Here is a 23,254-nt window from a genome sequence, read left to right on the forward strand (position 1 = left end):
TGTATTTATTTACTTGTTTATTCATTACAGAATAACAAAAGTGTAGACCTATGGAGGACCAAACTACATAAAAAGATAAATATAAATAAATAAATAGCGCGTCGACGTGACGCAATCCATGCGCAGCTGTGCTTCTGCGCAGTACCGGAAGCAAATAATAGCTATCAGAAACAGATACAGCTGCTAAAAACATTTGGATAAAAGAGCTCCACAGAAGAAACAGGTAAGAGAGAATAATCAGAGATTATTTACAGCAGGTTTCTTCGTATGATATTCGTTAGTCAGTACCCTGGGATTGTATGAACCAGCAGGGTTTTAATCGCAAGATTACTCTGACAGGTGGAGGTTGACTCTGTACAACATTAGTTACATATAAACACGTATAAACACTTGTACTAACATGTCAAGAGCAGGGCAGTGGTCCCTGAGCCGGACTGAAAGTCTCGCTGTGTATGTTAGCCGCTGGTGAATGGAAGTGGCGAGGGCCGGAGCGATGGGTCCCGAGAGAATCTTACCGAACCCCGAGGAGGACGCGCTGCAGGACCGGCCCTCGGACACCGCGGAGCCGGAGGAGTGGAGCGGAGAGGACATGGAGGACGAGGAGGGAGCCGCCGGAGACGAGGACGAGGCCAGTGCTGGGTACTACTATCAGCCTCTGAATCAAGACCCAGACGGGATGAACGGCTCACACACAGAGCCAGCGGACGAGGGAACCGCCGCAGAGCAGCTGCAGGACGTCCAGGACAGGATAGAGGTTTGTGTCTCTCTGGTTTACCCGCTAATTACATTGATAAATGAACTTCTCGTCATCATGACCATTTCTGCAGGCCATGGGTCTTTTCCTGCCCCAGCCGCCTCCTCCTGACAGCGACGAAGAGGAGGATCCTGAAGGAGCTGCTGCTCGTAGAAGTCACGCGTCCATTCCCATGGATGCAGGTGAGAAAAAGAGACTCACTTCACATCTGTCTCACACACACACCTTTGCATTAGTTCTCTGTCAGTGTGAGGGGCCAAATTATACATAGCAAATCTGCTATATATAAAACTGCTTGTTTGTTTTACAAGCATAATGTAAATCACTCTATAACCTAGCTTTAATATGCTAAATGTGATTATAATCCATGAAGATTTTAAGATATTGTAAACATGATTTCCTGTTGAGCTGTTGTGAAAAATTATATACTTTTAAATTTGACTCAACTTGGTTGACTGATATTTTAAAATGGCATTATAAAGAATACAACTTAATACTAGCAAAGAGAAAAGTACACTTAATTGTTGAATTTAACTTTAGTAATACTAGCTCTATTTGTGACCCAAAAAAAAAAAAAAAAAAAAAGCACAACTGGTGGAATAATAGAAGTACACAAAATTGTTGAATTTGAATTTTTTTAAATGCGCAATTAGAAATTTGGAATTAACAGGTGAAATGATGAAAGAACAAAAAATGTTCAGCTTCAGTAACAGTAATATTTAATACAGAAAATGTGCAGTTGTTATTAACTGGTGGAATGATTAAACATGCAGTCAAAATTTAGTTTATTGCTTGACAAACAGATGTTGTGGCCTTTCACTGTGTAGTTTTAAAAATCTGTACTATTTACTTAAATGTTAAATAAAACACTAAAATCAGTCCTTATAAAAGTTTAAGTAAGGTATCACGTTATACTGTATCTAGTTTTCTCTACCATAGATTATATTGTGTTTTTAAAGACTTAAAAGGATCGGTAGATGACAGGAAAGTTAAACTAAATACAAAAATAACTATGCACAATAATACCCGTTATCTTATACCACTATAGATAAATTGAAAATAATAAAGCTCTAGTATCAACCAACATTTACCAGTTTATTGGTTGATATTAGCATTATAAAATGTTGATAGCAATTAGTGCTATCAAACAATTAATGTCAGCCAAAATATATGTGTGTACGGTGTATATTTATTATGTGTATATATAAAGACACACATGCAGCATATTTTGAAAATATTTACATGTATATATTTATATTCATATAAATTATCATATATATATATATATATATAAATGTAAAATATTTTTCTTAAATATATACATGCATGTGTGTGTATTTATATATATACATTATAATTATACACAGTGTACACATACAGACACACACAATTTAAAAAAACAAACTTTTTTTTGGAAGCAGTTAATCTTTTGACAGCACTATTAGCAATATATCATTTAGGTACCAGTATATTTCATAGTTTCTCTTTTGTGTCCACAGATCACGTTGAGCTGGTGAAAAGGACCATGGCGGCAGTAAATTTGCCGACACTAGCAATCCCTCCCTGGGCACAGGAGATCTCTGATGACCAGTGGAAGGACATGGTCCAGCAGACGCTTCAGTCCAGACAAAGCTCTGCAGGCCTGAGACTGGAACGCAAGTGAAACCCTTTCAAGAGCCTCATCTCACCTACTGCAGAAACATGAAACGGAGCTTCTGACATCTCAAACAAATCAAAAGGCATTCATCACTTTAGTTGTGGTTTATACAACTGTTCATTGAAATCTAATAGCTTGCCTTTTAATTGCTTTGACCCTGATACACAGCCAGTGTCCAGTTGATAGTTACAGAGTAGGCAAAAAGTGTCCTAAAAACATCCCAAATGTTTTTCAACCCAGTTGTATTAATGATGCAGTTTGTTCTTTTGCTTTTTTTTTTTTTTTTTTTGGTAAAGTGAAGAATTTTGCAAAACTAAGTGGTTGCTTTTGTATGACAGTATAGACATGTAACGGTGCATCTCAGTAATACTCACATCTCCATTAATCTGACTGTTGTTGATACCTGTGCAATGAGTGACTGATCCTTTATATATCTCACACGGCTCCAGCAACACAAATGGCCGTCACATCTTTTGTGTTTCTTTATTTTTGTTCTGTACATACATGAACATCTGTACAAAATATGACTTTCATACTATGTAATGCTCAACCTAATTAAAGTACAACATATGTACATATGACCTGGAAAGCAGCTTGAGATTAGTGTCAGACTTGGGAAGGAGGACTGGGAGAGGAGGGAAAGGGACGGGTGAGTGTGGAGAGACCCATACTTTCTTAATTTCCCCTCTGTTTCTTGTTGCTGCCAGACAAGCTGAACGCCGGCCCCATCTGCCTGTCAAGCTGCATTAAGAAAGGAAGCATGCTGCGTTTAAGAGTGAAGTTGCCTCTGATTGTTTCTGGAATGTTTTGGTCTTTTATTTAGAGGCAACAAGGTTGGCAATTCATGCTCTTGATTGCACGGATTAGTCATTCCCGTACGCTGATAGGCCGAGGTGACGTTACAACACTTCAAACCGCTAATGATTTCGAGACTTCACCTCTGCACTGCATACTAATAGGCTGTAAAAGCACGAGTCGAAACATATGTGCATGTTTGGAGCAGTGGATGAAGTGTAGCAGCTTGAATGCACAGCAAGTGGACATCTGGGCGAATTACAGCGAGACCTTTGAGCTGCGTGTCAGATCGCGATGCCGTTTTGCATTGTCCAGCAGCCTGTAAGAGGAGTAAATGTTCCCTCACTATTGGAATGATCAAAGTGACAACAGAGAGGGGACATCATGCATCAGAATGGAGTCGAACAAGCAAACAGAACGAAAGAAAAGTTGAACTTGGGGCAGGAAGAGGGAATGGGGTGGGCAAGGGCGCAATCATAAGCAGTATACATGACAATATACAGTACACAAGTATTTGCGACGGCAACTGCAGACTGTCAGTTTTCCATATATTAAGCCTGGACAGGTAAGCGAGTATCTTTTCTCTGCAAGTATATAGTCCTATCAGGAGGATTGTATAGCGCTTGATCGTACACTAGACCAGTGCATGTCCTCCATACGGTTCTAATTCCTGAAAAAAATATTGCTTAGGCGCTTTAAAGTGAAGAAAAAAAACAACAACAAAATAAGACGTACAATTTCGGACAGGACGGTAGTTCCTTTTTAAAGACTCGATGGGAGTTCGTTTTTCATTCTTGTCTAGTTTTCATACATCACAGAAACCAATGAAGCAAAAACAAGACCCCTTACTGAAGCTATGCAGTGAAAAAGGACGTTTCGTTGTTAAAGAGGTATCATTCTTAAAACGGAAAAAAAAAAAAACGTAAGAGCAGTGTGGACCGATAGGCCATTGGTGCATGCGTTTAGAGCAGTCTTTTCCGCTACTACTTTTACAGCATTTTCATCAAGCGCTCTGCTGGTGGTGTATATAGAGATGATTGCTTACACAAATCTCCCTTTTTTCTCATTTTTGATGGATCATTAACACAATCACTGGAAAAACAGCAAATGGATTAGGTTGAACTCTTCAGCCTCTGCCTCTTAATATGTGGCCGTGACCTCAAAAATGACTTCTTCAGATGACTACCTGAAGCATTTACAGCACCAGGCCACTACGGAGAAACACTCTCAGGTGTATATCTAGGAAAGCTTCTGAAATTGGCAAATCTCCAATTTGTGTGTCTAATCCATAAAGCTTCTTAGTAAGGAACAAGTTGCTCCGAGTAGTTTTTTGTTTGACGTCAAGAATACGCTGAGCCCACACAGGGTCACCGTCTCCACTGAGGTCTTCATTTATTTTGAGTAACATGATTCATTTAGTTAAGTGTGGCCCCTTCATTGCAAACAGCTTCACAGAGGCAGCGACTGGAGTACAGGAGAAGCTCTCAAGCAGTGGTAAGAACGGGATAGGGAACATGCGGACAAATGGAGACGGCATAAAGTGGGCAAAATCAAGTGGAGTGTGGAGAGAAAAACAAAGCACAACAAGAGCATACTCTGATTATTTGTAACCCACACTGCTTTCTAACAGCTTCTGTCGGATGTGAGGATCAGCAGCTATGGATTTGTGAAGACTTTGGAAAGCGTTTGTGCACACACAGGGGGTGGGACAGAGTTCATGGGAGCTCTCCACTGCTCTGCGGGCTGGATTTTTGCAGACGGGGCTCTCCAATAGCGAGGGAGGAAGAGAGTATGGATAGAGGCAGAGGAATAGAGAGAGGTGGGTTACAGCAGGCGACAATTTTGGACCAAGACGAGAGGGACAGTTTAGGAGCGGTGGAGGGTGGCGGGGCTCCCCGGTCAGAGGGCTTCCTGGTTGGCCGTCAGGTACTCCTCCGCTCGCTTGTGAGCTTCCAGGGCTTTTATAGTATACACGTCCTGCGGCAGCTCAGACTTTCGCCTCATCAAAACCTTCTCTTTCTTGATTTCTTTCAACCCCTGGAAAGAAAACGGTTATATTACTAGACTATAGCCCAAAGTGTACTACAGTTTTGACATTAACACTTAGCATGTGTGTTCGGCCAGGTTTTGTTTTTACACAGTGTTAGTTATTAAAGCAGCAGGTTGATTTTTTCCTTTATTAGGTCCAGAAAAGCATGCATTGCATTAGGTAGCCTACACCAAATTTTAAGAAATGAGTTTGGCACCTATGCTGTAAAACAAACTTCAATGTTGACCCATAAATCCACTGTTAAAGGGATACTCCACCCCAAAATGAAAATTTGGTCAATCAATTACCCCCATGTTGTTCCAAACCCGTAAAAGCTTCGTTCATCTTTGGAACACAAAACTTTTACGGGTTTGAAACGACATGGGGGTAAGTGATTGACCAAATTTTTATTTTGGGGTGGAGTATCCCTTTAAGTGTTTGATTGTACCTGTGTGGCTTCTGATTCCACAGTCTTCTTCAGCAGCTGGATGTCCTCGACTGTTGGGGTCTCTGTCTCCATTGAGTACAGGGGCATCCCTCCTTCATTATACATCATATACTGCACATACACAAACATGTCCTCAGTTCACACCTAAACATACATCTGTCACAATGTTTGGTTTATAACAACTTGCTGCATTGGTACAGAATTCAAATGATGGGTTTTATGAAGGCCTTGAATATGACTCATCCAAAAAGAAATCAGTGTTACTGTTTCGAGTCTTTTGTCTTTAACTTAAGTATTACATAATGTTGATCCAGATTATTCATTATGAATACCTTTTTTGTTTGCATCCATAACATCACAAATATATATAATGAGAAAAAAATAACGATCATAAAGCACCTTTCAAAGTATCTAATTTTCTGAATTATGCAAAAATAGACATAACTGTATGGTTATTAAAATATAAACCATTTATGTTGAGTTTACCAGCAAAACTGTGATATTGAATTACTCGTGTAGGATTTTGTTCATACCGCCCACCCTACTCCTAAACAGAACTTGGTAGGAAAGAAGAAAGTAACCCAAAGAGTAAGATGAATACATAACTATTATGTTTAGATAGATAAATGACTCACCTCCTCTTGAGCCAGACCGGGCCGCAGCTGAATCTTTGTACTCTGTGAAAATCCAAAACGTATAGTTGACAAACACGCATTCACAGGATCCCTCATCACATCTGATTTAACTCTGGCCTCTTTTTGTGTTTGCCCTCGAGAGCACACTGGTGACTCAAGAGAGATGAGCTGTGGTTATTACACTCGTCAGGAGTACTTTGGAGTTAATTCATTCTAATTACATGAAAAAAAAGGAAAAAAAGGAGAAAGACAGAAAACAAGTTCCCCCTTCTATTTCTCAGTAATTAAGGGAACCAGGCTGTTTTAGCTACACACAATGCTTTGCAAATAAAGGTAAATATATATATACCACTAGCAATATTTAAGCTTGTGCAACATTAATTTCTTTACTGATTTTAATTAATATCCATACACATGTATGACTTCAGTGAGTTTGACTGTGTCTTATTTGTTTGTCTTTATATGTACACAACTGTTTAAAATTTTGCGGTCATTAAGATTTTTTAAAATGTTTTTGAAAGGAGTCTCTTCTGCTCACCAAGTGTGCATTTGTTTGTCAAAAATACAGAAAAACATTAATACTGTGAAATATTATTACAATTTAAATTACGTTTTTTTTTTTATTCGAATATATATTTTAAAAAGGAATTTATTCCTGTGATGCATCACTCCAATTTTCAGTATCGCATATTATAATATGCTAAAGTAACATCATCAGTGCAGAAAACAATACATTTTTGTGAAAACGGTGATAGTTTTTCATTTAATGAATAGAAAGTTCAAAATAACAGCAATTATTTGAAACAGTGAAACTCTGTAACATTACAAAGTCTTTACTCTCACTTTGATTTATTCAATCGAATAAAAAAATAATAAAAAAATAAAATAAAATTTTGAACTTTTGATTGCTTTATTGCTTTGATTGTTTGAACTTTAGTGGGAGGGTGTTTACCTGAGGGTTCTGTTTTGCTAGCGCCTCGATTTTATGCCACATTTCTTCCCGCTCCTTTAGCTTGTACTTCTCTCTGAGAAGATCAGTAACACAACGACGAGTTTAGGATACATTTGAGAAGACCACTCATAAGTACTTGCTTAGAAAATGTTTATAGAAATTTGACCAAAACAAAGACAACTGCTTATTTAGACATTCTCTCTATGTGAAATAAATGACAACTGCTGACAAGTACCATGTGAGAGCAACACAAACTCCCTCCCCCCCATATTCTCTCTGTTCCCCCTCGTTCACTTACTTCTGCTTCTCAGCCTTGTACTGCTGAGTGCAGTCATCAAACAGCTTCTGGTTCATCTCCATAAAGAGCTTCAGAGCGTTGTAGATAAGCCCATGGATTGTCCTGCAGGACGAAACACAGCTCTATTAGTCCAGACATTTGAACAGAAAGCTCCTCTCTTCTGCTGTTTTGAATAAGATCTGTCTCAATGTAAAATCAGGCTGTGACAGTTCCAGAAGTCTGGTTTGTGGCTGTACTTGTTCCAGTGGCTCTTGGAGTTCTTGTAGAGAGCGGGAAACATGATGGGGAGGATCTTGGCGGCATTGTCACTGATCAGGCTCATGATGTACTCATTGTTCCAGTAATACAATGCTCTTTCAGCAACCTAGAACACACATGACCATTCAATTCAGTTGAAGTCAAAAGTTAGTATCGTATCGTATCGTATCGTATCATATCATATCATATCATATCATATCATATCATATCATATATCATATCATATCATATCATATATCATATCATATCATATCATATCATATCATATCATATCGTCCAGATATTTAGGCAAAATAAGAAAAATGTACACATTTTCATTCTGTTCAAAAGTGGCTTTTTTTTTTGTCCTCAGTGTGAAAAGATGAATCTCAGAATAATACAGTCACTGTTGGAAAGGGTTCAAATAGCTCAAAAAAAGCTAAAAAAAAAAAAAAAGAAAATTGTGGGACCTGAGGGATTTTTTTTTTGTGAAGAAGGGAGTTTAGTTTTTCTGTTGGGGAAAAAATGTGGTCTTGTGAATATATATCTCTTAACAAAACACACAGCTGTGGATCATTCAGGTAACAACACAGTATTAAGAATCAAGGGGATGTAAACTTTTGAACGGGGTAATTTTTATAAATTCAATTATTATTCTCTCTATCTTTTATGTGACATATCTTATTCAGGTCAGTACTAAAATAACGATAACATGCATTTTGTACGATCCCTCTTATTTTGGTAAAATAATTAATATTTTGCAGATTCTGCAAGATGTATGTAAACTTTTGACTTCATTGTAACGAATGTATCTGCTAGTATTAAAAAGCTTGTCTTTTAATCTATCAACGGTAAGATAACAAGTCTCTCAATGTTAAAGGAGTTTGAAAAGTACTATCGTGCTGTAATACCTGGAAGTGCGGACTTGATACACACTTGGCCAGCTGTCTAAAGAGAGGCTCCATGACTTTAACAAATTCTGAGGGCTCAATGACATCCAAGATTTCCTCCAGCTCATTCAGAAACATCACCTCCTTAGGACTGTGGGTCTTGGGCCAGAACTTTAGCAGGCCCATAATCACCTGATGCAGAAGGCGACAAAAAGCTGTGAGAAAGCCATCTTTACTCTCTCAAGTTTACCATGAAAAGAGAATTCAAACACAAAAGCTTGAAAGAAAATGTATTAATAGTGACAGGAAACAGCAAGGCTGTGAATCTTACAGGTTCAGTGAGGCTGCTGTCCTTTTCCAAAAACTGCACCACACAGTAGGCCAGCTGAAAGCACAGGAAATTACTTTTTTCCAAAAAGACATTACAGAGAACATAATATGATGACTAACACTGAACCACTGCTATTAATACAGTCTATTAATACATAGTGCATAACGTCATAACCTATAAGACTTAATCATAAAGTACAGACTATGGATATAGAGGAAGGGGTGGGCGATATGCCAGAAAAAATTTATTCTTTCTAATGCAGTTATGCAAACTTCATGGGCGTTTTGACCACACTGAAATATCACTGTCAATGAGAAAATGTGAAAGAGCTTGTTAGAATAAAAGTGGATCTTCGTGGTCTGAAACTGAGCCATAACTGGTTACTAGGGCTGTGCGATTTGGGGAAAATATCTAATAGCGATTTTTTTGACAGATATTGCGATTTGATTTGCGATTTTAATTTTGCAAAGTCAAGCTTCCCCTTAATATTGTCAATAGTGTGCAGCACAATATATGAGTATCGTTACCCTGCTGAAAAAAACAATAGAAACCATCACAGAAATTCTTATGGTTTCCATTAAAACAATTTCAAAATTCCTTTTTGTAGTGTGTTTTGGGCATTATTCCAATAGGAATTACTGTTGTGTTTCCCATCTGCCAGATTACATCCCACCAATAGAATCCATCAAATACCAGTAGACACCATTATAGTTTACATTAAACACCATTATAGTTTACATGAAAGCCAATATAATTCCCATTATAACCCTTAAATCCATTAAATTTTCTATTGTGTTTTGGGAGGGGTTCTATTGTTGTTTTGCAGGGAATATTTGAATGTATAACTACTTTTACAGAATTTACTTAATTATTGAATATCACAGGAAAGATTAGTTTATTTTGTGTAAATAAAGAACTGTGTTACTTTAGTCAATTATTTATGTATTACATAGGTTACATAGGCTGATACATAGCGAACATGCAATATAAACTTCAAATTACAATCTGTTGGAGAGATAAAATGTGCAAGATAATGTTGATGTACTTATAAAAACATCTAAGAATATATTTTATTCTCCAGTACTGAAAGCAGAGCCGATAATGGAGCTCTTGATATGTGTTGTGACAGCTCTTGCAAATTAACGTTACCTTTTTTGTTTGGTGTCTGTCATTTCGAAGCCGAAGTAATCTCATATTACATAAGTTTTTCTTTAGTAATTATTTGCCTTACTATCGATCTGACCCTGTAGATGTCATAATCACACACACACACACACACACACACACACACACACACACACACACACACACACACACACACACACACACACACACACACACACACACACACACACTCCCACTTTCCTTTTTTTTAATGGTGGCCGTTTAAGCAGTTGGTTAGTGCAGAGCTGATTGCGATTCGATTTCACTTAATCGCACAGCCCTACTAGTTACAACTGCTAATGCTTTAGAACTTAACTTTTGACACTTTAAAACATGAAGAGAGAGATGATTGAACATATTACCTCAAATCAAATAAAATATGGACTAACCATTCCTGAAGAGCCAAAGAGGTCACATATGGTGTAGCTTTAAAGGGGTCATATGATGAAATTTCAAGTTTACCTTTCTCTTTGGAGTGTTACAAGCTGTTTGTGAATAGATAAGAACCCTAAAGTTGCAAAGTCTGAAGTCTCAAACCCAAAGAGATATTCTTTATAAAAGTTAAGGACTGTTTCCTGAAACTGGGAAGGCTGTGCACAAAGGTTGTTTCTATAAAGTGGGGCAATTCCAACTTTGCAAGGACAGTCTGGTGCTTCTGACTCACAGCCTGTAAGTATGTTTTCATATTTAAAGGATTTGTCAATGAGGATTCAAATGCAAGTTTTGAGAAATAGAGTAGCACTTGTTGTATGTCGTTTCTCCGATCACAAATGCAGACATGGTTTTAGGTTTACGCAGTGCGATGCAACGCAACGCGTAAAAAGACAGTTTAAGTCATTATTATCCGTAATTATGTCCTCACTGGATGCAACAAATGCCTCGTTTGTAAAGGGTTTTATTGGTTTTGTCTCGTCTTGCCGGGACACGGCATCACAGCATGTTATGGGGTATAACATTTCCGTCACACATTTCCGGTATCAGCCAATCACAATGCACAGGATAGCTGGCCAATCAGAGCACACCTTGCTTTTCAGAACGATGAGCTTTGTAAAATCAGCACTTTTCAGAAAGGCGGGTCATAGAGGAGCAGCAACAATGTACAGTATTTGAAAAATAATGTGTTTTTTTAACCTAACCCGCAAAAACACATTGCATTAAACCAAATACACAAAATAATGTTCTTTTTAGCAGCATCATATGACCCCTTTAAAATAAGAGAGGGTCAAATTTTTTGGTTCCGATTTTCTTTTTTAAATGCGAGAAAATAAAATTGTATTTTTATCACAAAATCAAACGTTCTCTTCAGCTGCAGTCATGCTAATATTCAGCATAATGTGTAATGTATATACACAAAAACAGCCCCAAAAGAAGCTAAATAGAGAAGCGTAACGATAATAACAGTGAAACGTCCCAGTGGTGTTGTACTCAATGGTTAGCTCTTTTGGAACACCACTCAGCCAATTACATTTCAGAACTAACTGTGGTTTAATGCAATTATTTAACGTTCTGAGAATACTGTGGCTTCCACAGCTCATAATCACAAACCCCTACAAAAAGCAATCATTTCTACATTAGAGTCCCCAACAAAAGAGTGTTCTCCTTAAGCGTACCTGTGGGTGATAGACGCTGAGAGACTTGACTTTGTGTAAAGGCAGTAGCACTCTGATGAGGAACATTTTGTGCTCCTCTTTCAGTGGCAGGGCAAAGCCATTAATTATGCTGTGGGAAGAATGAGAGAACAGTCAGCAATAAGAGAAAGACCTCCTCTCAGGTTTGTCATGGCAACACTGATAGTGGTCACACACTCACCTTCCTAAGATTTCTAAAAGCTCTGCAATCCCATTGTGATGCTCCGTCTCGTATATAAACCTACAGTGCAAGATCAAGGACATTGACTCAATGGATGAATTCTGGAGGAGCTACCCGTCTCACCTTTTCTCACAAATGCCAACTTTTCTCAACTTGCTTCTAAGAGCTCAGTTTCTGTCTACCATAACAGAGTTTATGAATGAGAACATTTTCAGAACAAAAAGCAGAGGTGGATTAGTTGCCTGTAGAATATATTGTTGATCTGCCGGCGAATGTAGGCTCTCAGCCCGAGGAACTTTCCGTAGATGCGATGCAGGATGGTTTTCAGGAAGTCTCGCTCTCGGGGGTCTTCACTGTCAAAAAGCTCCAGAAGCTGAAAAGGAATAAGATGACCTGAAGTCATTAGCATAATCTATGTTTACATGCATCCAAATTATGTGTTACTAATCTGATAGATGGCTCAATCGGACTTAAAACCTTAAAGTAAACATTTCAATCGATCTGACTGAGCTCGAGTTGAACAAAATTTTGTTTTGGTTAAAAAGGTTGGTGTTGAACCGAAAAAAAAAAAAAAAATCAGAAAACGCTAACCATTTTCTCAGTCAGTTTCAAAAATACCTTGCCCACATGAGTAATGCCATGATGCATATTTTTTATGCAAGTTTTACGTCATAAAGAGCATGTGTATGTTTACTGATGTCTCATGTCTTATGAACTTCTCAGTAGATGAGATTAAATATTTGCTAAAAACCTCTTCTGACAAATGTCAGCTGTCTTTTTAGGGCCTGGTCACTCCACACGTTTTCTTTTCTCTGCTCAGACAGCTTTCCAATCGTGAAAAGAGCAGGTGTTAATGCCCTCCGAAATGCTTTCTTATTCAGAGGGTATTCATTTTGCTCACTGCTATTGTGATATTTGATCTTGCGCTTAGCTGAAGATAAAACGCAGCTTATTTCTTTTACTTTCATTGATGTGAACTCAGTTCAATTTGCATATAGTGCATAAAGAATTGAAGATCAGATTTACACTTGTTTTGGAGGAGACACATTTATGTGGCCAAATGTAAATGGCAGCATTTTAACACATCAGATAGTTATCCAATCAGTAAAAACACATTCATTGACCAGGCACTTAGATGTGGCAAAAACAATAACTATACTCAAGTTAGCTCCGGTGACATTATCAAAGTGGGCTTCTCCGGCTCTGAATGAATGACTGGTTACTGAAGATTACTGAACACGTTTAATGCATATGTAAACAAATATGAGAATCAGATTGTAATGTTGAGGGCTCAAATAAATAGAAATTTCAGAATCTGAAATTGGACTGGATTCATTCTAAAACGAATTGCATGTAAACATACCTAATGAGTTGTACTCTTAAAATGCTTCTAGGTCCTGCTCTCTAGATATCAGTGTCACCATCAGTCCATGGGGGGTATAAAACTGATCCACCAATAATTCAAAGTGATGGTGAAATGGTGATTATACGCTTGCTTTAAACTTGACCTATAGTATTCTACACAGGCAGGTGCTGATCTCTGCACTGCTACACGCTTGTAAAACCTGTAAGAGCAGCTGGGCTCTCGGACACTCACAGCAGAGGCAGTGTGTATCTTCCTCTGATAGTGTGCCGGTGAGGACAAACTGTGATGCAGCTATAGGTCAGAAGAAAGGACACTCACCGACATTACAAACTTTTGGTCGATGTATTTTTTGGCAATGTTTGGCTGGAAGTCAGGTGACTCCAGGAATCTCAAGAAGAATTCATACACCAGCTGAGGAAAGAAGAAAAAGGGGGTGAGGAGGAGAGATGGTAATAAAGCTCAACACTAATACATGATTAATGAAACCGTCTGGTCCTCTCTGACACCAAAACAATAAATGCTGTCAGTACCTGAACAAATGGGCTTTGTAATTATTTGAGACAGACACTTTGTTCCAAAACCTAGTGAACTGCTTCGCTGCAACCTCACTGGCAGGGAACCTCAGAAGTGACTGGACTGCAAACGCACTACATAAGCAGCAAAACTGTGACCTACACAAATAGTGCTTTTTATGACTATGACTTTAGCATAGTGCTAAAGCTAACAACAAATATAGAAAAGTCCAATCTGAATTTGATTGAAAAAACTATTTTTGCTCTCCAAAATACAGTATTGAAAGATATTTTTATAATGAATATTTGGATTTATTTTCCCCTGAGATAAGTGCAATGCATGTGATTCACCACAAAGGACATATATGATGCTACCTCGCATTTGGCCAAATTATTTTTATTATTATTTTATTATTATTTTTAGTTTCGTTTGCTGTTTGAGGTTTCTCAAATGCAACAGACCGTATCTCAGCTCGGACCGCAACACAAACAAACTTGTCCGAACTCAGAACAGCTTTATTTGGGAGCCAAAGTTGATTTCGCGACACCGTTACTGCACAGATGCAACAGTGCTGCGAGATCCAGTGATAAGCTTTGAATTCGCCACACAATGATAAGGTTGCTGTGAGATTTACTGAGAAGCATTCAAATTCTTCACAGAAATCTCTGTCATGAACAGCGCTGACATGCGTCAGGAAACCATGGTGTTGTGGTAGAAATAGTCGAATGTTGTACATAATTCATTTCAGGTTTGTACGACCTTTGAGAGAGAAATTCAAGCACTTTTCATAACTTTCAACCATTTCACACAACTGTTTCCAGCACTTTAAAGCTCTAAAATGATCCAGTTTGAATGTTATTTTTAATGGGATGATCAAAATATACTTTGTGGTAAACAAACACTTACTGTATGTAAAATTGAAAAAAATACATCAAATCACAATTATAACCAGTAGATAGCAGCAGAGGAGCACTTATTGGCTTATTAGTCATTCATTTATGCTTTTTCTCTATATTTTGAAATTATAAAATCACTATTATAAAATATCAAATCATCAAGAAATCAGATTTTGTCAGAATTTTACACTTTTTTGTGTAACTTTTCTTCAATTTGCTACTAAATCACACACAATCACTGAACGTGGTCAGTTCCATATGCTAAAAGAATAATGGTACATTTAATTAGAGTGGAATATACACATTTCCTGTATATAAAAAGTGGATTTTGCACCTGTTACTCTTGTTAATAAAAGTACATTTTGTATGAATCTTAACTCAAGCTTAGTGCATTACTGTCAAATATAAACAATAAACAAGAATTGAAAATGAAATGTTATTAATAACTGCACTTATTAAAGTAAAACAATAGTAATTTTATGATTAAATGATCTTTATTTTGAATACCCCCACACACCACCCTCAGCGCTACCATATCCGCTCCTGGCGCCACCATCTGTAGAACTTAGTGGCGCTGGTGCCACTGCTCTCAAATGTTAGTCTGGAGCCCTGAAGTGATATAGTTTTGCATCTTCATTGCTTCAAATCAGTAAAAGCCTTGAGTTTTCACAACACAATACAAACAGGCATATGAAAGGGAAAATGCCAAGAACGACCAGCAACATTCACTGAGGGTATACATTGAATATTTTGATAAATATGACATAGTCCTGTTGATCATATAAAGCTGCACACACCTGCAGGTGAGGCCAAGCTGCCTCTAGAGTAGGTTCGTCCTCCTCTGGGTCAAACTCTGCTCCCGTGGGGTTGGAAGAGGGCGGCAGAGTCCTGAACAAGTTTACAGAAAACTGGAAAGAAATACACATTATCTGTCATTATGTGAACAGTGAAACTACCTATTCTAAGAATATATTAAAAGTATTGTAATAGTACTGTAATATTATAATATATCTGGTATATCATAAAGAAATATGCATAGAGACCTTAGAGAAAAGAACAAAATCACAGGTATTAAAAACTAAGTCTTTAATATATTTTTTGTATCAGGATATCAAGTAATATTAGCACCGAGTGAGTAGTAGTATTATTTTGTGGATGTGTCTTTACTACAGAGGCTTTTCTGTTGTATTAATAATTTCAAGCGGACACAAAATTATTACTGCTACACTGAAACATTGTTACACAAATTATATTTTTAACTTGGGATGCACCGAATTTTCGGCCGCCGACAAAAATTATATATACACACTCATGTACCGCTCATACTCACTGGAACAGCAAAGTCCGCTCAAATAACGCACTGACAGGATATTTCTTTGTAGTATATTTGTTCCTGTCTGCAATAGCACTACTTTGCTGTAACATGCCAACGCTGGTAAAATGACGCTACTCTCTCGTGACGCTGTACTCACATGATCCAATAATAAAAGCTTTGTGGGGAAGTCGTGGCCTAGTGGTTAGAGAGTTTGTCTCCTAACCCTAAGGTTGTGAGTTCGAGTCACGGGCCGGCAATACCACGACTGAGATGCCCTTGAGCAAGGCACTGAACCCCCAACTGCTCCCCGGGCGCGCAGCATAAATGATACCCACTGCTCAGGGTGTGTGTTCACGGTGTGTGTGTGTGCACTTCGGATGGGTTAAATGCAGAGCAGGAATTCTGAGTATGGGTCACCATACTTGGCTGTATGTCACGTCACCCAATACATTATTTGGATAATTAGTTTAAAAAAAATTATATCTGATTCTATTGCACTGAATAAAAATAATACACTGATATTTAATATTAAGGTATAAAAATAAGGTAAGGTTTTATTATTTGGTTTTATTTGATGTAGCCTATTAACTAACATGAACAATACATTTATTACAGTATTTATTCATCTTTCCAAATGCATTTTCGGTTTGGGTTTTCAGCCAAGTGCATCCAGAATGTTCGGTTTTTACTGCTTCACTTTCACTCAGAAAAAGGAAGATAGCTAAAATGTTTACTTTAAAATTGTGTCTTCAATAAGCATTACAAATCATTCTAAAATCCACCAAACTTATCATGAGAGGCACTTGCTGTTGCTTTTGCTAGGTAGAGATGTGTCAGATGCACTTCTTTTGCCATCAGATGTCTTTTTGGCCTTTTAGGATGGGTCAAATGAGTTCATCTTTGAATTCCCATGTTGCATTTCTTTTTGATGCGTACTGTTACGTTCTATGTGAACGGCACCAAAAAATAAAATCTGCCAATGCTAAATCTGAGCCATGAGCAGGAGAATATACAAGTGTGCATCAGGGTATTGCGGTTTGGACAATATTGTGGTACCGCCAGTATTTTGAGGCCTGCTATACTACTTTAAAATTGATACTTAATGCTACCCTACCATACTCTTATTGGACAACATGTTTAATACACTGTAGTAGCAGTAGTTAAAACTATACATTTAATGAGAATGCATTTGTTATTTTTTAATATACATCTCTGGAAACATCTGTGACCTTCATTTTAATGTTTGCAAACTGAAAATTCGGCTCTAAAAACCTCACTTCATGCAGTTATGAACAAACTTCGTGGAAATACAACACTGAAATGTCATCCTTCTTTAGCTCTCATTATGAATCCTAGGCATTAAATATGTATGACCTAAAACATCAACTCCCTCTGAAATGACAAGTGGTAAGATACTGCTTATTACTCGTGTCCCAAAATGGCTGAGAGGAAGGACAGGAGTGTTACTACTGCAGAGGGGCGGCACTGCTCTCTCTGTCAAGATGACGCAATGTTTCGACCACAGCCTCAGACTAGAGTCGACTCAGACCTCCAGACAGGAGAGGGAGGGGCAAGACAATCTCTCTCACACCTCACTCTGAGACGGGAGAACGGGACATGAGGGTCTAATGCATGAGAGTGAGGCGACAAAGAGTATCTGAAAGTAAGAGATTTATGATTGCGATTGTCTTTCAATACAGGTGCAAGATTTATGACTAGGAATAGGACATGAATGAATTAGGTGGAGATTCTTTGTGAAAAGTTCTCCTGTGCATACAAATACAAATAATCTGAGATATATATATCTAACAGAGGTATATACACATATATATATACACACACACACAAATACATACACATATTAAATAGCTGCAAAATATAATTTAGTTTTTTTTTTTTTTTTTAGCTATAGTTATATCACTGAGCACTTTTTGGGACCCAGCAGATCTCTTCTTCAAATTATGAACGCCTGAAAGGAAACGCAGGTGTCTAGGCCTTGATTTATGACGGCTAATTACCCATAATTCCCTGGTGTACATTTACACTTGAGCAGATTTTATCCTGGGTCTGGCTAGTAATCACCTCTGCATCGGTCAGGCAAAAGCTATTAGCGTCAATTGGTCGCAGAGCTTGTGTTATGATGAACAGGGGTGTGTACTCGCCACATGTTTTGTCCTATTAACAATTAACCAACGTGGGTCAAATGGAAAGAAATAGTGGAAGCTAATGTTTGACATACATGTGTACTGCATACAGACCTACAACTGCTCAAAAGATGTGTGCGTAGTACAGGAACCACATGAACTCCGTCAGGCACTCAAACAGACAAGATTAATTCTTGTGATTAAATCCGCAGGTGTCAAAGGAAAAATTATGAAATGTTTTTTTTTTTAAGAGTTTGCAGTTTTTATGTGTATTATATCCCGTGAGTTCTTGTGACTCACGTGAAAGGTGAGTCACTCGATGCAGTGCAGCTGAGGCATGCCCTAGTGTGTTCACAACTGAGGGATCTCAAGATGGTACGAGAGGATTAATGTTGCCATGGAAACTGAATTAAAGGGGCAATTTTCCATAAAAAAAAAAAAGATTACTACATTTGAGAAAACTGCCAAGTGATTTTTGAAATGTGGTGTTTTATTTAGAATCGGGGCTGACCACTGAAGAGCGATAGGGTGGTGTGAACTAAGCCACACACTGCTATATGCACGAGCACCATGTATGAAAAGCAATGAGGATGTGTCAATGTTTGTGCATCCTCACCATGATGACAGCTTCAGGGTAGATGGACTCTGTGACCACGTCACGGTTGTGTGTGATGTACTCCACCATTTCATTGAGGCCGGCTCGCTTCACCTCTTTGTACTTGAGATCACTCAGTGGATCAGTCACAAAGTCGAAAAGCACACAGCACTGCCGCAGTTTCTGGACAAACAGCTCTTCTCGATCCACGGGTGGGGCATCTAGAAGGGGAGACACAATAAACGAAACAGCCTGAGTGACACCTGTCAGACAGGAGATGGGCGGCAGGCAAAACAGTCAATCAAACCAACCTGCAAACCTCCCAGGAAAGATTTCCAGTGCTCTTACTGAGCTATTTCACACCAATGCATTGTTTAAACAGAGCTCCTGTTTAGGAGGCTCTTTGGTCCACCACAGTTTCATTTACACCTTCCTCTCACCTTGACCGTGAAACTCATATGTCTGTCTGTGTGTTGTGAACTGTGTGTCCCTGCATGAGCTTGTGGAAAATAACACTGTTCTGCCAAGGCAATACACTGCTGCAATTATAAACAGGCCATAATGGCTGGACTCGAATAAGGTGGCCAAGTACTAGAGATGGGCAATACAGCCTACTGAATATTCATGATACAATCATAATGCTTTTGCTGACTATATTTGCTACCATTTAAAAGTTTTGAAGTGGTAAGGTTTTTTTATGTTCCTGAAAGAAATATCTAATGCTCATCTGCATTAATTGGATGAACAGTTGAAATTTTAATTTTGTGAAATGTTACAATTTAAAATAACTTTTATATTTTAATATAACAGCAAAGGTGAATTTTCAGCATCATTACTCCAGTCTTCAGTGTCTCATGATCCTTCAGAAATCATTCTAATATGCTGATTTGCTGCTCAAGAAACATTATCATCAACTATGTAAAAGTCCTTACTGTTACTTTTGATGCATTTAATGTGTCCTTGCTGAAAAGCATCAATTATAGAAACTTTGTGAATATTAATTTCTGACACGTTTAAAAAAAAAAAAAAAATGTTTTCTCAAAATTGTATGCAGGTATATAAGGAAATATTTGCTTATTTTATTACTATGTATTATTATTTTGGTTCACATAAATAAAGATGTTTACATTTAACTGTTCACTAAGGGAAAAATACTGTTGAAAACAAGTGTCTTGCTTACTTTTAAATGTGTTTAGCATTTTGTTGATTGCTATTGTGTTTTTTTCAAGCTATTACAGAGAAAATATACAAAAAGAAAAAAGGCTGAAAAATAGAGATAAAATTGTTTCACCTCTATTGCCAAGTCATACTAGGTTCTAAATGTATGTTTTACTATTAGAGTAAGGAAAAAACATTTATTCAGCAAATGTTATGTAACTTGCACATGCATCAGGCTAACTCATAAACTCCAACAAGTGGTCCTGAAATATTTGAATCAGTAAACTAGCTGTAATTTCAGAAAAGGTATTAAGTCTGACAGTGGTTTCTGTTAAACAGAGCCTGTCTATGGAGATGGACAGCACAGCGTAACGAGGAAAGGATGGGGGATTGACCCACTTTTGAGCAGGGCTGGGGACAGAATGAAAACGCAGGACTAAAATCTGGGGCACAGACGACAGCTTCAATGAATCTATATTAAACAGGATCCACAGAGAGCTGCACTGCAGCAGCTCCATCAGAACACTCACATGTCACCAAACACAAAGGGCACAATGACTGAAAGATCAATGTAAATGCAGCAGCCACCTCAAACAAATAACTCCTATTGCCAGATGTTTTCATTATTGATTTCTTTGAGAGATGGTGGCCTGTGTGCAAGAATGAAACACGTGTCATTTTTTAAACCCTGCTGACTCATGTGAATTCTTTCCACAATGCTTTAAGCTGGAGGAGGATTGCAGGATTTCCAGAATAGCTGCAGGCCATGAACCTCAACATCCTGCACCAGGCCTGCAGTCTGACGTAGGAGTGTGTGATTCGAGATCTTATGCAATGCCAGAGGAGAAGCTCTGAGGGTGATGAGGAGGAGGACAGTAATGGAGGTAGAGGATGGCCTGCAGCCAGCAGGTTTTCTGCTGATGAATGCACAGGATGGCTTTATAATATTGATTTAATAAAATCAAATATGCACTAAAGCATGAAAAAAAAAAAAAAACAAAATAGTAGTCAGAAAAATATTATTGTTGTGGGTGTGCACATATGGGGATATGTGGGGGATATAAATATATATTATTTTATTTGACTTAATAGAATAGATTTAATAGAATATTAGAATGAATTCTGAAGGATCATGTGACACAGATGATGCTAAAAATTTAGCTTTGCCATCAAAGGAATAAATAGAATTTTAAAACATCAAAATAAAAATCTGTTACTTTAATTTGTAATAATATATTTATTTATTTATTTATTTGACTAAATAAATGTAACCTTGGTGAGCATAACAGACTTCTTTTAAAATCTCACTGACTCCAAACTTTTAAATGGTAGAGCGATCTCCACTAGCAGCGCCAAACCTGCTCCAGGACTCACTGTGATCTAAGATGACTCTCTTCAGGGTTGTCTTTAGGTTAAGTAATGCAAATTACTAATAGCTAAGCATTTGCAGGGAGACATCTCCGTGCCATTAAGATAATTGCAAGATAAACTGTTATTACTGTTATCAGAGGGAACACGTATCTCTGGTGAGCTCTTAAATTGGATTTGTCACAGATCTTTGCTGTGACGAGTGACACCTGTGAGACTGAGAGTGAGCATGTGCACACAAACCATTTCTACCGATGCATGAGCAGACTGCCAGCACTCACGTTATGTCAAGAATACTCAGATTTGTATCCAGTCACTATTTCTTTTGGCAAACAGCTTAGCGAATCTGCAGTAGTGTAGAGATCGTTTCCACAGTCTATTGCTGCGCAGCAAGTGCTAAATTAAAGTAACAGCGCATTGTTTTCAGTAAATATGAACATGGATTGACACGAAAATGTAGTAATTACACTATACATGCATATAATTAATTAAAGTCTACGGTGTTTCACAGTCAACACATGTGGCTTTTTGGCTAGGTTTAAAGGGAAAGAACACTTTTAGATAAACAAGGCAATAAGATGGCACTCGTGGAGGAAGAAAAGTTATTTTTGAACGGCAGGATTGCATGTAATAAAGATTTAAAAAAGGAAAGGCAGTAGAGCTGACTATTTCTGTCAAAGGTAAGTTTGTGATAACGTAAGAAAAGTAGCTTAAATGTTTTGCCACTTGCTTAAGCAAATTAATATATATATAAATCTAGAAGTAAATGCAAAAGTAAAAGCACTGAATAATGTGTTGCTTATATTTATTGTGTTTAAACATAAAGATTGTAAAAATGTACTGTGTAAAAAAAAAAATAATAATTGCAATGATGAAAAAGCATTTTTAGTAACGATGTTTGGATTTGAAATCAAAATAATGGATAAATGTTGTGTTTGTGCCTTTGTGGTAAACAGACAAGGATCAGAAGTGGACTCTTCTGTGAAAGCACAGTCCCGAGGGGAACTGCCCCCTTTTTCAAAAATGAAATTCAGGCCCTGAATAAATTTATAAAATTGCTGATTGGAGTATCACTATATATAGTTATAAATTATAAATAGAAGCCTTTAAAAAGATTGGTATCGTTGATCGGTATCGACAGATACTTCTTTCTGTGATCGGCCTCAAAAATCCTGATCGGAGCACTCTAACTGAAAACATTTCAGCGTCTGTCGTCTCACTAAAAGAGGACATGAACTACTATTACTATCACATAACATTTCTGCCATGCTTTAATAGTAGATCCTCATTGCTAGCCAAAAAATAAAGTTTAATTTTCAGAAATTCTCTTTGTATCTGTGGCAACTCTTCAGTGATCAACAACAATAATTAACACATACAATTATCAATAATTAAAAGATAAATGAAATTAATGTTTTATGACTTTGACGTTTGATAATCAGAAAAATGTAAATACACAACATAGAATTTATGAGGGGAAAAAAATTCACAAGGCTATTTTTAGAATAAACTGAATCAATTAAGTTGTTTTTATACATTAAAATAATTAGACTCGCTAAAACACAGAATTTGGTAACAAAACATGAAGACAAAAAGAGAAAAACTAAAACATTCCATAGGGCCCTAAACATGTAATTTCTGTTAAACTAGAAAAACCCAGAAAACCAGAAAATTTAAATGGAAAAAACAGAATTTGAAAAAAATATAATGGAATTTGGGAAAAAATAAAACAGATTTTATAGGGACCTACATCCGATAATGATGGGTGGACAATCAATTATTAAAGCTGAATGGATGGTATAAAACAGAGCAAGGTAAAAGGGACTGGAAAAAGGCAATGCCTCAACCCACACTATGCAGACACTTTAGCAGCACAGGGTCAAATGTCTCACAGAGGACC

At 37.5% G+C, this 23,254-nt stretch overlaps 2 protein-coding genes across 3 annotated transcripts in view; one reads left to right on the top strand and one right to left on the bottom strand.

Annotated features, from left to right (window-relative positions):
* The first annotated feature begins 83 nt into the window (after nucleotides 1-83).
* Nucleotides 84-2,992, top strand: mea1 (male-enhanced antigen 1). Of its 2 annotated transcripts, none has more exons than XM_019114026.2 (4): nucleotides 84-223; nucleotides 460-754; nucleotides 828-936; nucleotides 2,254-2,992. In XM_019114026.2, the coding sequence occupies exons 2-4, from the start codon at nucleotides 470-472 to the stop codon at nucleotides 2,415-2,417; spliced, it is 558 nt and encodes a 185-aa protein (XP_018969571.1). In that variant the 5' UTR covers nucleotides 84-223; nucleotides 460-469; the 3' UTR covers nucleotides 2,418-2,992. The 2 variants fall into 2 exon arrangements, with proteins under 2 accessions (XP_018969571.1, XP_018969572.1); XM_019114027.2 differs by having other exon boundaries at nucleotides 126-223; nucleotides 409-754.
* ppp2r5d (protein phosphatase 2, regulatory subunit B', delta) overlaps nucleotides 2,881-23,254 on the bottom strand; it is a 30,893-nt gene continuing 10,519 nt past the window's right edge. Inside the window, exons 4-17 of the mRNA XM_042736362.1 lie at nucleotides 18,850-19,049; nucleotides 15,572-15,682; nucleotides 13,684-13,776; nucleotides 12,242-12,372; nucleotides 12,000-12,059; nucleotides 11,801-11,909; nucleotides 9,027-9,080; nucleotides 8,717-8,887; nucleotides 7,805-7,932; nucleotides 7,569-7,670; nucleotides 7,271-7,343; nucleotides 6,319-6,360; nucleotides 5,684-5,794; nucleotides 2,881-5,243 (exon numbers count right to left, since the gene is read on the bottom strand). Of these exons, the coding sequence (XP_042592296.1) occupies nucleotides 5,106-5,243; nucleotides 5,684-5,794; nucleotides 6,319-6,360; nucleotides 7,271-7,343; nucleotides 7,569-7,670; nucleotides 7,805-7,932; nucleotides 8,717-8,887; nucleotides 9,027-9,080; nucleotides 11,801-11,909; nucleotides 12,000-12,059; nucleotides 12,242-12,372; nucleotides 13,684-13,776; nucleotides 15,572-15,682; nucleotides 18,850-19,049 (1,523 nt within the window). The 3' untranslated portion in view covers nucleotides 2,881-5,105. The remainder of the gene's footprint in view (nucleotides 5,244-5,683; nucleotides 5,795-6,318; nucleotides 6,361-7,270; nucleotides 7,344-7,568; nucleotides 7,671-7,804; nucleotides 7,933-8,716; nucleotides 8,888-9,026; nucleotides 9,081-11,800; nucleotides 11,910-11,999; nucleotides 12,060-12,241; nucleotides 12,373-13,683; nucleotides 13,777-15,571; nucleotides 15,683-18,849; nucleotides 19,050-23,254) is intronic.

Source organism: Cyprinus carpio, chromosome B13, assembly GCF_018340385.1.
Source record: "Cyprinus carpio isolate SPL01 chromosome B13, ASM1834038v1, whole genome shotgun sequence".
NCBI classification, from domain to species: Eukaryota; Metazoa; Chordata; class Actinopteri; order Cypriniformes; family Cyprinidae; genus Cyprinus; species Cyprinus carpio.